At 37.3% G+C, this 16881-nt stretch overlaps 1 protein-coding gene across 1 annotated transcript; it reads right to left on the bottom strand.

Moving 5' to 3' along the window:
• Positions 1 to 1076: 1076 nt before the first annotated feature.
• On the bottom strand, positions 1077 to 15849 carry rorca (RAR-related orphan receptor C a). The gene is made up of 10 exons (XM_051117164.1): positions 15494 to 15849; positions 10229 to 10314; positions 9196 to 9337; positions 8479 to 8934; positions 7111 to 7232; positions 6720 to 6852; positions 6086 to 6193; positions 5628 to 5738; positions 5407 to 5519; positions 1077 to 4055 (listed from the first exon to the last, which is right to left on the bottom strand). The coding sequence occupies exons 1-10, from the start codon at positions 15498 to 15500 to the stop codon at positions 3894 to 3896; spliced, it is 1440 nt and encodes a 479-aa protein (XP_050973121.1). The 5' UTR covers positions 15501 to 15849; the 3' UTR covers positions 1077 to 3893.
• Positions 15850 to 16881: the final 1032 nt, after the last annotated feature.

Here is a 16881-nt window from a genome sequence, read left to right as displayed (position 1 = left end):
AGCAGCGCCCACTATCGTTTAGGAAATGCACTGCACCAACAGCGCAAGTGCTTCTATTGACCAGAAGATGGAGCCAGATGTCTATTTTTGTGGAGCGCTACAAAAAGACTCCTAGTTTATTATTAAATATTATGCGGAGATGGTCTTGGCAGCATGTCGTTTTTGAGCTGAAACTGAAGCTAGTAACTGAACTACAAATATTATATAAATCTCTTATAAGCTCACTAAGACTGAAGATTTATTTGATCACAAACCGTAAACACATCAATATTGTAAAATATTATTATTATTATTTCAAATAAATGTTTTCCATTTTAATATATTTTAAAATGGCAAATATATTTTATTTCCATCTTTTTTTTTCGTCGATTTAAAAATGTTAAGGGTCTGGCTTTCAGCCTCATCCGCGTCCAGCTATTTTTAGCTGCACAACACAGCAAATTGTAAATTGGTGTTTTACCATATTATTTTAATGCATTATCGAATTTATGAACACACTGGTTTGTAGTGCAAACAGTTTTACAGTTTATTGCACGTCGTTATTCTTCTCCTTATGGCTAATGAACCGGAAGTCACGCCCATAGGCTTACTTCCACGTTGAATAATAAGGTGGATAGTTTAATGGCAAAGCTGAATTTTCATAAATTTTTAGAAAGCAGTCTTGTATGCTGATTTGGTGTTAAGCACCAAAGAATAACTTACCATTTATTATTCTTCAAATAAAAGTTAAAAAGAACATAATTCATCTAAAATATATACACTTTTTGAAACAATTTAAGTTTTAACAGCCACTTTTAATCAGTTCAATGCTTCTTTGTTAAATAAAAGTATTATTAAAAAAAAAAAAAACAAAACAAAAAAAAAAAAAAAAAAAAAACATCTACTGCGTCCAAAACAAACACATATGAATATATTTATTATCAAATAAATTGTATAACTTCCCCCGCTACACACTTTTCTGCCCCCCCATATATAGTGATATCGGACATTTAAGGATTTTTGTCTTGCATTGTATTTTATTGAGAAATCAGTTTTATTGAAAAAAAAAAAAAAGAGTAGCCACAAAACACTGTGTATAAAGTAAAAAGACCTTTATTACATTCTGGAATCCATGTGTTTAATCCTCATTGTACAACAATAACTCTTAATGTGTTTGTCTTATTGTCTGTATCCATAATATACCATAAATTATATTTCTTAAAATCTATGTGATTTATTTGCGTAAAAATAAAGTTACAACTGAAACAACCACAGAAGGACCATGGCAAAGAATGAGGACTCTTGTAGGGGCTTTTCTGCTTAAAAATGCTCTTTAAAAAAATAGGATTTTAATTCTTCAAGACAAAGGATGACACTACACGGGTGAGAAAATATTACAGAAAAGGACAGAAATAAAGAAAGAAAATGTCACAAAAATAAACAAGTAAAAAAACACAACACTAGATTTAAAGATTAAATTCATACTTATATATATATATATATATATATATATATATATATATATATATTTCTATATACCTTATAGTTTCGATCCTATTCTTTTTTTTTTTTTTTTAAGCAAGTCAAACTGAAAAAGTCCTCCAATAGCACTGATATAAGACGGGGTAAAATTCTTTGATACTTCTGTGATTAACATTCACAAAAAAAGTTACCGTACACAGTGATCAAGGTTTAAGGTCTTCTATTTGGTGCAAGGTGTCTTGCTAGGCTAACTGAAGAAGACATTTTAGGACAGAGAACCCAGCTATCTCCCTGAGTGACTGAGTGTAGATGTAAACGCACACTTCCAGAACTACCCTCAAGGACGGGCCGGACGCTTGTGGCAGTTTGTAGGGCTGCGAATTACACTCCACAAAAATACATTGTCTAAAACTCAAAATGGTTTTCACAAAGTACGTACTTTGTTACAATCTTTCTCCACCTTCACATGTCAATTTAAGTTAGACAAGCATAAAAAATAAAACGAAAAAGCATAGACAGAACTTAGCTGGAGGGGGGGTGTTAAACGATCCGAGCTGGAGTGCTTATGAAATCCAAGGAGATCCTTGGCTTGTGAAGGATGTCAATACTAAAAATGGAAAGACTGACTATTGCACAGGCAGACATTATGATACTGTGTTAAACACCCAGAAAATGTGTATTATAGCATATAAAATCGTACAAGAAAATATAGTTAGGCACCGTTCCAGCAGTGCAAAAATAAAACATCAGGCGAGCTTGTTAAGTGTCAGGAAACTGGACGATGATACTTATTAATCATTCGAAACATCTTTCATACCCTGTAATCTTACAAAGGTTTTGAAAAGCCCTCCTTTGGGCTTTAGTTTGTATGCCAGTTTCTGGGCCACTCCTAAATCTCCCCTGAGACCAAACTGGACTTCCTGCCTCTGAAGAATGAACGCTGATAGCAGATTTTCTTCTTCGGTTTGAACCGCTAAGTTTCAGAACATAAACTAACCATAATATTCCCAAACTCAGGGGGGTAGCTGATGGTTCTGTCAACCAATAGTGAACACAAAGGATAAATGGATGACACTAAAAAAAATAAAAAATAATAATAATCACACAGCAACACAACACTGATCTCCACATCGGACACAAAGCAAAGCATGAGGTATGGCCTGTGGATCCACTTATCCTCACAGCTGTACAGAAAATTCGACATTACAACATTTCTGTGGTGTCCTCGTGACTGACGGTGAGCTCAGGTTGTCCGTTGTCTCTAAAAACATAAGCTTCTTTCCATCCACTTCCTTGTGTGCTCCTTGCGTTCTCCTGAGGCCTTGCTCCCAGCAGCCGTTTGCTACACTTCAGAAAGTCTCATAGTGCCATTGTCTTTTCGCCATCTGATGTGAGGCGACAGCAAACTCCCGCTCTCGCAAAGTCCGTTTTTTGAGTATTTAAGTGCTGTCCATCTGCATCTAAATCTAAAGCTTTGAAAATCCGCATGTCATTCCAACTCCAGCCCAGAATTCCACTCCTGTGGTTTGAAAGTCTTTGAAAGGGCTTGAGAACATTCGTTCTAAGGTGCAACTTCCTATCTTTGCCTACATATGCTATCTACAGGCTCTGTTTATAAATATATTCTCAAAAACATCTATTCTGTTCTACATACATGTGGTTTCCGATCAAACGAGGATATCAAAATATCATCTAATATCTTTATCCAAGTGGCATTTGCGTGGGAAAGGGTAATAAGGATGAGGTTTTCATTAGTTTAGTTGCATATCTGAAATTTATATGCAAAAAACAAAGAGCTCAGAAGACAACACACCATGTGCACGTGTGGTCTGTGCAGTGCGCTGTGTTAGTGTTGAGTCTGTGAAAGTGAAGGTGCTCATGTGGCGTCTGCAACCTCAGGTGTGTACGCATTGGTCCCTTTAAACAGTTTTGCATCAAAACTGTTCATTTACAGAAACCAAGCCTTAAGCTTGTTTTATATATGGGGCAGGAATACATAATACATTCTGTCTTAATCCTGAGGCTTTGCCACATGTTAGGTGGGTTACATTCATAGTTCTCTTTCTAAGAGTACTCAATGTTTTTTAAGGAGATCTGAGCTCCATGTTTGAATTAAATATACATCATTTACTCCATTTGAGTCACTGTATGTAGGTAGCATGAGTAATAGTAACCAGCACCTTAAATGACTGCTGATATTTAACAGCGTCTTCTAAGAAATCTGGGTCCTGTTCAAATAGAGGAGAGAATCACTCGATCAGGAGGGAGGTTACAGATGGAGTCCTAAAGTGTAATGTGCAAGATTGTCAGTGTGTCGCTGGTATTTCTCAAACACATATCCATCTGCCTCCTTCTAGTTTCATTCCCTGCCTTTCTTTAACTGTCTTTCCTCTCTGTCTCTTATCAGAGCCAGTATGACACTTCAATGAATGTTAGCCCTCAGTGGAGTCTGGGAAGGAGATTTCGCTGCAGAAAACCTCTCTGTAGAGAGCAGGGAAGTTATAGGCCGTTTCTGGGTGAAGGAGACGGAAAAACTCCAGCTTATCAATATGGAGGTTGCAAATAGATTTCATCATGGGCAACTTGGACACCATCTGTAGAGTCAATAGACAAAGAACAAGCAGTTATAACATTTTCTTATATATAAAACCAGTCAAAAGTTTTTGAACAGTAAGATTTTAAATGTTTTTTTTAAAGAAGTCTCTTCTGCTCACCAAGCCTGCATTTATTTGATTCAGCAAAGTAAAGCAAAAACAGTAAAATTTCAAAATATTTTTACTATTTAAAATAATTTGAATATATTTTAAAATTTAAAAGCGCAGTTTTCAGCATCATTACTCCAGACTTCAGTTTCACATGATCCTTAGAAAAAAAATCATTCTAACATACCGATTTGCTGTTCAAGAAACTTGTTATTTATTATTATTAAGATTTAAAACAGTTGAGTACATTTTTTTTTCATTTTTTGATGAATAGAAGGGTCCAAAGATCAGCATTTATCTGAAATAAAAAGCTTTTGTATCATTATACACTATACAGAGTCAGTGTAATTTTTAATTTAATTTACTTAATTGGGGTGGGGGGTGGGGGGGGGGTTAGAAATTAATACTTTTATTTAGCAAGGATACTTTAAATTGATCAAAAGTGATAATAAAGACATTTATAATGTTACAAAAGATATTTCAGATAAATGCTGTTCGCCTGAACGTTCTATTCAAAGAAACCTATTCTATTCAAAGCAGTTTTCAACATAATAATAATAATAATAATAATAATAATAAATGTTTTCGAGCAGTAAATCAGAATATTACGATTTCTGAAGGTCCATGTGACTGGAGTAATGATGCTAAAAATTCAGCTTTGATTAGGAAAGCAGGAATAAATTATATTTTAAAATATATTAAAATAGAAAATAGTTATTTTAAATAGTAAAAATGAATAAAAGTATTATTTTCTTTTAAAATCTTACTGATCCCAAAATAGTAATGTGTAAGAATTAATAAATAATTAAATATAATAATTAAATAATAAATAATGTGCAGTTATTGGTTCATTTGTAACACTTAACAAAAAATTAAATCGCAATACAACGAATGCAAAAGATGTCTGGGTTTGATTTATAAAAAACTGCTGACACATTATTATCTATTATTGTTATATTTATAATAAAATAAAGCTGTCTCCGTTATTTACTGATAAGCAGAACTTGTGCGTGGGCGAACTCTTGCAGCTCACATCTGTCATAGTCAACTCAGAAGGTTTTTATCAGTTTTTAGAATTCATACATAACTTAATAAAAACAGTTAAAATGTCAAACTGACTAAGCGTGCGAACAGCATGAAAATAAGAGCAGCATAAATATATTTATTTCTTGCATATGTTTATTTTGACAGCCCTGAACAGCTGTGAGAGTGTGAACTTGTTTTTGATTTTTTTCCCCAGTACCTTAGCCAGTTTCTCCTCAGGGGCACCACTTTTATGAAGACAGTGTTGCAGTGCAACATAGACCTTCTCCTGAAGTTTCTGCACCTTCTGAGTATCTGTCAACCAAGGTCGGTCTGTGAAATAAATAAGTGGAAGAGTAAACTCTAATGTCTGGCTATGTATCTGTTGGAAACACTGTAAGAGTTAAAGATTACTTTAAACTAATATTACAGTAAAACTACCTGGAGACAGAAGCACGGTGGCGGTAAACAAGGCCATCTCCTCTTCAGACAGCTGTAGCCGACTCAGGGTTTTAGCCATCTCAAACACAGCACCCACCAGATCATCACAACCTACAGACAGGAAAAACGCAGATGAAATATAATAGAGCAAATTTACAGAGAGCTGTAAAAATTTCGCAACATCGTAATCTGCCCCACAAAACAAGAAGCGATAAACAGATGGAAACCCAGCCAATTTTAGCAATCATTCAATTGACCTGGAAAGATTTTAATTGACCTGTTTTCCATTTCAATAGATGTTTGTTTAGGTCTATATAAAGAGTAACTGTGACTTAATCATATGATTTTACAGCACTTGGTGTACCTTTGCTCAAGTTAATTGCATACAAGTACCCAACATGCCCTTTGAAATGCTACAGCGTGCTAAATCAAGTGAACCGTCTAGGGAAGAGACTCACCGAGAGCTTTAAAGAGTTGCGGGCTTGCAAACTTTCCGTCGAACAACAGAGTGTTGTTGATGGGGTTGTAGGCCCGACACATTCGGATCAACAGTACGTCCAGGCAGCCTGGATGAGCAGCGCCACATAGAAGATGGACAAAGGAAAGGCAGGAGAGAGAGCAGAGAGAGGCAAACGAATGCTCCACGATGCACACACACACAGGAAAACAAAAAACAATTGGGATTTAATTGCACAAATTACAAAATGTTTTCAAATTGAAGATTCATTAAAACAGTCATCATTTTCACAAATGAACAGTGATGTCAACATTCAATCGAATGGCAATGATGGTTGTTTTAAAGAGAGAGTGGGGAAAAGACAGAAGTGTTTTTTGTTTTCATTTAAATAAATCGGGTATAAGGCACACCACACAATGCACAAAGGAAGGACACAAGCAGGAAAAAGGGGCGAGAGAAACGACAAAAGAGCCATTGTCAGAACAGAAACAGAATATATATATGGTCTAAACTCAAATATACAACTGTCAAACTGTAAATAAATATACTATATTAGCAGGGTTAAACTGGGAACGTAAGTGTATTTACTGCAGGTATTCACTAATGTGGATAACAGCTGATGAGTTGATGCTGACCTGCTTTGAGAAGGATAATCTGGTCATTTTGGCACAAGTCCATGAATCCAGAGATGCGCTTGGCAAACTCCACCACGTACTGGACGGCGTTCGTGATGTGCACCGCACACTGCTGCCACATCATCTCTGTGGACTTGAATGAAAAAATATACGTTATGACTCGTCCACCCACATTCTGATTGTTTGCAATTATGATGTTCATTTGACGTACTTTTTGTTCTACTTTTAATTAAGGTCTTAAAAAATTAGAACATAAATGATTATTCTGTGTGATTCATTAACATGGAATGTAAGGCTGGGTAATTGCTTGGATTGCAACATACATATCATATACGTTGTTACACCCCATGGTATTAAAAAGTACTATGCATTGGTAGTTTGTTACAGATACCTTGTTTTGGTAGACCCGCATCTCCTCAGGTGTGTAGAGGGTCCAAGCTAATTTTTTCAGCTCTTCTGTACTGTACTGACTTGTCTCGATGTGGGATTTTACCACATTCTGTGTAATCCGTTCTAAAGGAAACATGCATTTATACAGTATGAGCACACACAATATACAGAACTACAGATAAAACTATAGATGCATGGATATTTATCAGATATTTCATTGTACATGTTTGAATCTTAAAAAACACTAATAATGTAATAACGCTGTTAAATGTAATCTTTATCATTTATAAAAAAAATATATATTTATTTAGAGAAAATTGAGTATAAATGTACTGATTATTCACCACTGTATACAAATATTTAGATAATGCATATATTCAGTAACATTTATAAGCTACTGTTCAAAAGTTAAGGTTTTTATTTTTTTACTAATTTACTTTTTTGTAAAAGTACTGCTCATTTTCAAATTGCTCACTCAAAGTTAATATTTAAAAACATTAATAATGTAATAATACTGTTAAATGTAATTTATAGCATTTACAACTTTAAGTTTCAATTTAATTAGAGAAAATAGGGTAGAAATGTGTTATCCACCATTACATAGAAATAATTAGATTGTTTAAAAATGACCAGATCTAAAAACTAAAAGTTGAGGTTAATCAGATTTTTATTTTTTATTTATTTTCTTTACAAATAAATGCTATTCTTTGCGGTTTTAACAAAAATATTAAGCAAAATGCTCAAAGTGAATATTTTAAAATAATAATAATAATAAAATAATAATAAAACAGTAATATTGCTGTTAAATGTAATGTTTAGCATTTATAACATTTTTTTTCAATTTATTTAGTAAAAATAGCATATGTATTGATTATCCACCATTACCTACAAATAATTAGATATCTTAAAAATATATATACATATTCAACAATATTTATAGCTACTGTTTAAAAGTTGAGGTTAGTCAGATTTTTAGTTTTCATTTATTTACCTTTTTTTGAAAGAAAGAAAATACTTTACAAATAAATGCTATTCTTTTTACAAATATATTACGCAAAAGTGCTTTCAACAATAATACATGTTTTTTAGCACCAAATCAGTCTATTAAAATGATTTCAAAGTATCATGTAAAAACTGAAGACTTGAGTAATGGCTGCTGAAAATTCAGCTTTGCAATATAAAATACAAAACAGTTATTTTAAATCGTTATAATAGTTGAAAGTATTAGTGCTTTTACTGTTTTTTGAATAAATATAGCCTTGGAGAACATAAGCCAACCAACCCCAAACTTTTGAAAGTAGCGTATGTACAATGCATAAAATATAACAATGTAATATGAATACATTTTTTATTATCACAGCATACTAACCGATTTCCATCAAGGAACAGCCTTCAGGTGGGGTAAGTAACGAGCGACTGTAAAGTCCCGTCTCGTGCAGGGTCTGGTATTCGTGTTTGATGTGTGTCGTGTCACTAAACTCCTGTCTGTTCGACTCAGGAGAACTCTGGGAGGACGAACTGCTCCCACCGCTTCCTCCCAGCAGCTCCAGGCTGCAGTAGTCAGCAGCTTCCTCCGGTGTGAGCGGCAGATCAAACAGGAGACCGTCTGGTAGCGTGGTTATGTCATCCAGGTCACTAAGTGTGGTGCTGGAGCCACGACTGTAGGCCCGGCCGTGGCTGCTGCCGTTTTCCCCGACCTCATCACCAGCATGGCCGGATACACCGTTGCCCAAACCCCCTGCCCGCTCCTGGGACTGCTGGTGCTTCTGAACCTCGGCATAGAGGCTGTCGCGCTGCTTTTTTGACATGCGTCCAAACTTCACCGCTGGAGGGAAAAGAAGGGCGTGGAAAGAAAGAGAAACGTTAAAGCTGGAACGCAAGCTAAAGAACATGGAACGAACTAACATTATATCACACAAGGGAGATCAAAACTGAAACTACTTTCATGCCTGACTGCTTCTTTGGCCAGCGGCCAGTGGCTATATGAAGTCCTTATATTCACGCTGTGATCACAGCTGCGTTTAATAGGACTCAAGGAGATTCCATTTCCAGTAGGAAATGCGCTCTTGCGTAAGATTAGACTCACCATCACGGCTCATGCCCAACGCCAGACACTTCTGCAGGCGGCAGTGTTGGCAGCGATTGCGATTGGTTCGGTCAATAAGGCAGTTCCTCTGCCTGGAGCAGGAGTATATCGCATTGTTCTGCTGACTTCGGCGAAAGAAGCCCTTGATGAATGAAAAAGGGGAAAAAAAAAAAGAAAACAGAGGTCAAGACGAGGCTGCATTTCCATTTCCTCTGAGTTCATACTGTAAATCAAAGTTAAATCATCAATTAACTCCTAACCCTTAACTGTTTTCACACTTTCAAAATCTCAAGGACTAGTTGTATGGGTTCAGCCACCAATGCAGTTATAAGATCATTTATTAATGCCATGTGCAATCCATGATGGTTCGAAAACATGGTTAAGTAATGTGAGTAATGTCATTTGGCAAAGATTTTCCGGCAGGAGTCTGAAACATTAGATCAGATCTGGCACACATTGTGTGTCCTGTGGTCAAATACAAGCTGACTGAGATTTCTGACTTGCCACAAAGCCAATCAGATAAAGAGGCTGTATTGTTTACTGTTTCAGGGAACAGTCTGAAGACGTCACCAGGGTGTAACTACAAGGTACTCTAACTTTCTTGCAAGCCTTGTATACTTTAATACTGTTTATTCTAGCTTTTTATCTGAAGCAAAGGAAGCATTTTGGGAAAAACAGTTTGAAACCCTTCAACCAAGTCTACAAAATGTAGAGAAAAGAAATCTCTGTAATTATTTACTCACCCTGTTGTTACAAAGCTGTATGATGTTCTTTTTTCTGCAGAAAACAATGTTTTTTAAAAACGCCTTGTGTTTTGTTTTTTTGTCCATACAGTAAACAGGGTTTAAACGTTTTGGACGCTTTTGACATTTACTGTATGGACAAACAGTGAAACATTTGCACTACACAGAAAAATAGAACAACATACATGTTTACAATGACATCAGGGTGAGTAAATGATCATAAAACGTCTTTTTAGAGTGTGGTATCCCTTTAAACCTTGAGCAGACCGACTGAAAGGATGCTCACTTACCTTGCAGCCTTCACAAGTGATCACCCCATAGTGGATGCCTGATGACTTGTCCCCGCAAATCTTGCACGGGATTACTTCGATTTGTGCTAGGAGAGGGAGAAATGGTTGAAACATTAGCTAGAGTTCAACCATACACATACACAGCTAATAGAAAAGTCCTGACTCACAAAGCATTGAAAGCCATGCGCTATCTACATTACAGCTCTAAAGCGAGCTACGGCGGCGTTCTTTGTTTGACCCATTGATCTTTGAGCAATCGCTCGATAACATAAAAGAAATATAGGCCAGCACAGAGCCCGAAGGTCTGCTCTGACTCTCACAGGGACGTGGAAACTTGGCTAGTGTCATATTTTTTTCAATATGTACAATTCACAGCTAATGCACAGCTAAAGAGAAGGGTTAAGCACTACAGCTTATATTCAAAGACTCAACTCAGGATGACATAATAACACCTTGGACCACTGAATCAAAAACAGCTTTATAAACAAAGCTCGCTCTCTGCTTGGCACAACTGCGCTGGAATTAAGCGGATTGTGATGCTCTGTATGGGAATTATAAACAGGTGCAGGTTCATGAATAGAACCTTTGGCCGCAACGAAATCCTTAGAAGCAAACAACAGTATATACACCTGCACTTGCATAAGTAGGTTCTCTATATCCCATCAAAACAAGCTGTTCTTTTCAGCTAAACTGTTTATACAAGTAGAAGCTCTATCTTTGAATAGCAGTTCGACTGCATTTTTCGTGGTTAAGAAGTTTGATGTCAAACAGCACAGGATGGATCCCAATAACGGTTATAACACAGTCCTCTCAGGTGAACTGAGTGTAGGAAATGTCATTAATGTGTTTTGCACAATGACGCAATGTTTTAGGTGACAACTAATGTGTCGTGACAGGGAACCGGCCGTCCTGAGATACTGACACGAGGACTCGCACTTCGACCCCGAATGCTTGTTGAAGCGTGCGTCATATTTGAGCAATGGAGTTGAGAGTTGGAGGGAAAGTGGGAGAGGGAACAAGAGACACGTCTGCTTGATGTTTCCAGAAGCTGGGTTGATAAACACAATCTGCGAAAGCACTTTTCAAAGCATTGAGAAAGAAAATCAAATTTATTCCGTAATGCAATATGTCAGTGAAATGACCAAATGGAACACATTCGGTCTTTTTCACTCGCTCTCTTTCCTTCTACCCCATTCTGAGCCCCTGGCCCCCACCCTTCGCGTGTTATATAACTGCTGTCTGGCTACATTCCACGAACACACTCATTCAGAGGCGATCACCCTAGCAACGCAGTGACGAGCATTCCTCCATCCCGCCCCTCCCACTTTCCCATTGGCTCGTGACGGCGTGGCTTGGATTCTGACTCGTCCGCTCACATGCCACTCACCTGCGTAGCACGGTCAGGCTATGTGGCTGAGCTGTTCTACTGACACACTTTCCTACTGAGCCGAGGGAGGCGCTTGTGCGGTAGCCTCGCAAGCGCTGTAATCTGATTAAATTTTTTTGTTTTTCTTTTTTTACTTTTCTGGCATGTTTAAGGTGGAACCATTATATTATCAGGAAAACTTGTCGTTTAAGTTTCAGACAAATCCAAGGCCTGTGAGCAAGTTTTTTTTTGATCAGAGACACATGATCAAGAGCTGCATTTTATGTAACGGCCTGAGAGTGATATATGACTTTTACACATTTGGAATATCTACAGTACACTCGTTAGGGACTCTGTAACTTACACTTGCCCTCAACATGTGGCAGCCTGTCAAGAATTTGAGCACAGCCCCAGCTGTCTCGTAGCGCTCACATAAAACTATTTTTAAGTTAAGACTGCTGTGCACGGTGGTTGGAGGTTTCATTTTATAAAGCCTTAGTTTTACCATGCTATACATCAGATATGTAGTTTTATACACACACACACACACATTCATAACGCAAAACAAAACCTTTCATATTGGAAATATCACACATGTCTCAAATGTCAGCTAAAAGCATACCACACTGCCTACATGAAAGTATGACTCACTAAACAGCAATGGCAAGAGACACAACACACTGGTCACTGAATTCTGGTAAATTCACCAATGGAAATTGGGAATAAATACGTCGCTGAAATCAAAAGGGCTGACAGAATTACTAACAAGATGTCTGGAAGACAAACATCTCCCTTTAATACTTAAAGTTTAATAAGCTAATACATTTTTTAAAAGCCATTATTCAACATATCAAGCCAATCTCCCATAAACACTTAGTCAAATCAAAAATATAGCAAACAGCTCTTGTTTGATTAACCGATCTGTGCACTGCCGTAGAGGCCGGAGGCAAACGCAGCCAGACTGCCGAAAACTAATTAAGAGGAGATTTATTAGAGTGCTATGTTTATCGGGCAAGCTGGGGTTAGTAATCTAGCTCTTCTTATCTCCTCTCTCTAGGCCACTCTATGTCAGTTAGTCAGTGTGTCAGTCCATCAAACACCAGTCAGCAGTTTCACAGAGTGATGTTGGGAAAAACCCAACACAAATTCAGAGACTTTGCCCTTTTATCTCACATAATCAAACAACTTTGTTCTGCCAAGTCCAAAGGTCCTGTTTGCCCTGCTTTTGCATGGCACAGTGTATAACTAACCTAACTTGTGTGAGATTTGTGCCCGCGGTTTATACTAGAGACAATTTTGGAGTCTGCTCTATGTCCTCACCAGCAAGTTGGCTTTGATGTCACACAAACAGGGTCTAATTTGGATCCACTTGTGATTTTGAAGAAGTTTGTGGTCAGCTGTAATGATTTTTCCTCTCTCACATCACTTAAAAGTGACCTACCTATACTAAGTAAACTGAGACGGTGGAATGACACCACAAGTCTCTCTTTAAATATGCACAGAGGGATTGAGTAATTCTTTGGTATAAGTAACAACACCAAGTTGAAAAACATGAGCTGATAGGGAGTGTAAGGTGACTCTTGATGGGCATTAATTATCTTGATGCCTGCTGGGATTAGGGAACAATAAAAGTCTCTACAAACACATGCATAAAAGTCATTTTTCCCATCTTGTGGTTTTATACATGGCATTTATAATAATAAAAAAAACAATATTCCGATTGAAAGAAGATGGATTTTAGATACATTTGTATAAAAGTACTAAAAAAGGCAAACATTGTTTGGTCATTATTATCATTAACGATGATTCATTAAGGAAAAACGTCAAAAAAGTGAGTTAAGCTTCATAATACAAAAAAGGCTGGGTTTTTTAATTCAAGGTGTATTAGCTACAAAAATCTAAGAATACGCCTTAGGTGTGCAGCAATTATGATGCATTTCTTCAGAATTACTTTGAGGAAAAAAACTGAAAACTTGAACTGCTGTTGACAAAGAAGATTTAATCCCTCAGAGTTCAAGCGGCTGGTCACATTCTCCCACTGCCTGGGCTTAAGTTGTGGTTTAAATTAATGGAAACTTCATGGGCAGGTGTCAAAGTGCCACTGCATTAAGCTGCTCAGCATTCATTTATAGACTGCTCATTGCTTAAGTCTTTAAAGCCATGGTGGCTTACAGGCTATAGTTCTCTGCATACAGATGAGTGCCTTCCCTCAAAGTCAAAAGAAATATACTGAATTTCCAATGTTTATTTTATCACATTTTTAAATGGCTCCGCTCTACCACGCTTTGCCAGTTCATTTGTTTCTACTGTTACTGTAGTCCCTATTTGGCACATTCTATGAACTGCAACATCAGCTGCAAAAGCATAAATATAGCAACTAACTAAAAAAATATATATAACGTTTTTATATATACAAACGGAATCACGGGCAACTAAGCTTGACTGAGCACTTGTTGTTACGCCTTTGCACCAAAGGAGGCGCTGTTTCCTTCAGACGGCGTTTCAGGTTTAACGTCCCTTTGCCATCGGTTGTTATGCTGAGATTCAGCACTGGGTAAAGGTTAAAATAAGGTGCCAATAATGAAAACAATAAACCGATCTTGAAACTGGTCAGTTCTCGTCCTGATCTCTCTGTACTGTAACATGCTGTGTAATCCTCAATGACATAAGTAGGTCAATGGAGCAGATAGACTCTGTCACACCGGCGGCCATGCTGAGACTGAAAAACAACAACACGCAGAGTGCACTAGATACACCCCCACTCCCTGTGCCCCAACAGCTCACACAGCCTAATGAGTCTGACATGCTGAGAGTCTCCCCTGAACTTATTGATAAGCTTTATCACGATAAAAGACACAAACATTCAGCGGAGCTCAAGTTCAACATGGCGGTGAAGGGCTTATACATACGTGACCAACGCCATAACAACTTTGCGCACGACCATAGTGCAACATTTGAACTTTATATATAAGTACACAAAGTTAAAATGACAACACTTAAGTTTGTGATTATTACACATGTATATAAGCATTTTCAAACATGTTGTTCGACTCTTACATAATGCATTTCGCTTAGTGGCAGTTAACAGCAACTACAGTGAGATGTGTTGCCAAACATTGGCAGAAAAACAAGCTATCTGGTCTGATAAAAACATTTGCAACTCGCCTCAACAAAACAACCTTTGGCTTTTTATGTCACAACATAATGCAAAATATGCAGAAAATATATGAACAACTGATTTATTCTAGCAAAATAAATCTAAATTGTAACTTCCTGCAAATTACGTCATTTCAATAATTACATCCCTTTTAAAAAATAATTAAAATGTTTCACACATTTCACTAGCCAACTATCTGCATAAATAACTCACTCATGCACACACATGTTGGCTAAAATGCGTATTTATATATGTACATGAGCGACTGTATATAAACAAAACATCATAACATCAACCAGTCGTATTTATAAGATACTTCATGAGGAAAAATAAGAAAAATAACCCCAAAGAGGTTTATAAAAAGCGGACATGGCAACACATGAGACGTTTCCTACATGAAGCTCGTCGCTTCCCTTTCACGCTTGCAAGCGAAGAAACAAAACAAAACTATGCAAAGTTTATCATTTCCGTGTACTGGTTATTTTCTGTATATGTCTGAGTGGCCAAAAGCTGCCAAAGTAGTAAAGAAACACAGCATATGTTACAAACAGCCACAAAGTTGCAGATTATCTGAGCGATATTTTTGCGCGCTTGCTCCTGCTTTACTTGGGTTAAGACTTTGCGCAGTTCGCGCAACATCAAAGGAAACCCAATCACGATTACCGCTGTCAAAGTGACACTTTTGTTTCAATTATTAAACACAATTATTTTGTTTATATAAATGCATTTTTCTTTAACTTACCTCTCATTTTGTTGCTATATTATCTGCGAACGATAATATAACTCCAGTACATTTGAACAGCGCCGAAAGTAAAACTCAAGTAAAATTCTGAAAACTCCAAAACAGACCAGTTGTGAGAAAATCACCACTAAACCTCATAAGTTATTGCACAGCCTACTCGCTCTTCTCATCCGATTGCTCAGAGTAAATTCCGCTTCATCTCACGCTTTTTTTTTCCTGCGTAAATGCGCGCACTGTCTGCTATGCAATAAAGTGATGCCCTCTTCTCTTTCCCTCTCTCTGCGTCTGTGGTTCTCTGTAGTCTAACCTACTTTCGGCGCGTGGACTCTCACATGATCTCGCTCCACTGGCCCGCCTCGTGCCCCAGGCAGCGGCGCGCGCACTCGCACTCGGCCACGCGCTTTAAGGAGGATCCGTGTGCCAGAGCCCGAGCGCGCGTGGGAAAGTGTGGCAGTGTGTCACCACAACATTATCGTGGGAATCTCTCGCGGGCTCGCGGTTCCTGCGGCTGCGATTGGTTGCGATTAGAACACAGGCAGCGCCTGTTGAAATAAAAATCACAGAATTTTCCCCCTTCGTCATAGAGCAAAATGTGCCTGACTCTATCAACAATTTCACCTAGTGATAAATAGTCAAATAGTTCAAAATAAGGTGAAAAGGTCAGAGAAAGTGAAGATCTTGCCAGGAAGTTTTATGGGCTTAAAACAGACCAGGCCAGGATAACGTTTTCATATTACTTCCATGGTATTTCTTTCAACACAGTTTGACAGTAATAAATAGTCCAATGATTCAAAATATGGTGAAAAGGTCAGAGAAGGTGTAGATCTGTTGACAGAGTTTTATGGGCTTAAAACAAACAATTATATTAGTGCCAGGGTATTTCTTCCTTCCTTACATTAGGTAAGAACAGTTTTTAAGGTCATTTTAAAAAGGCAGAGACATCTACGTAACAGTATTGTGCTTTCAGGTGGTTTGGTTTAAATGAGAAACTACATGGATATATACACATGGTGATAGTTTTACAATATATTTTACAACTTCTTCATCACATAAACTTCTCCAGACTCTAAATCAAAAGTCATGTGGTGTATTCCAGCCCTTAGTCTGTCATGTGTGTTGGCATATTGGTGTTTAGCATTTCAGTGAATGACACTGTGTACCATGTATATATACATTTGAGGTCAAAAGTTTACATACACCTTGCAGAAGCTGCAAAATGTTAATTATTTTAACAAAGTAAGAGGGAACACACAAAATACGGTATTTTTTTTATTTAGTATGGACCTGAATAAGATATTTCACAAAAAAGATGTTTACATATAGTCCACGAGACAAAATAATAGTTGAATTATAAAAATGACCCTGTTCAAAAGTTTACGTTCCTTCCA

Source organism: Labeo rohita, chromosome 8 (genome assembly GCF_022985175.1).
Source record: "Labeo rohita strain BAU-BD-2019 chromosome 8, IGBB_LRoh.1.0, whole genome shotgun sequence".
NCBI classification, from domain to species: domain Eukaryota; kingdom Metazoa; phylum Chordata; class Actinopteri; order Cypriniformes; family Cyprinidae; genus Labeo; species Labeo rohita.
Note: the sequence above shows the minus strand (reverse complement) of the source record. Positions and strands in the feature narration are given on the sequence as shown.

Bases quoted from the DNA above. Each gene is read 5' to 3' on its own strand.
- rorca (XM_051117164.1), bottom strand. The intron at 6,853-7,110 runs GTATCTGTAACA...TTTTCATTCAAG, and splicing joins TGCGGGTCTACCAAAACAAG to TCCACAGAGATGATGTGGCA. The intron at 5,739-6,085 runs GTGAGTCTCTTC...TCCTGTCTGTAG, and splicing joins GCAACTCTTTAAAGCTCTCG to GTTGTGATGATCTGGTGGGT.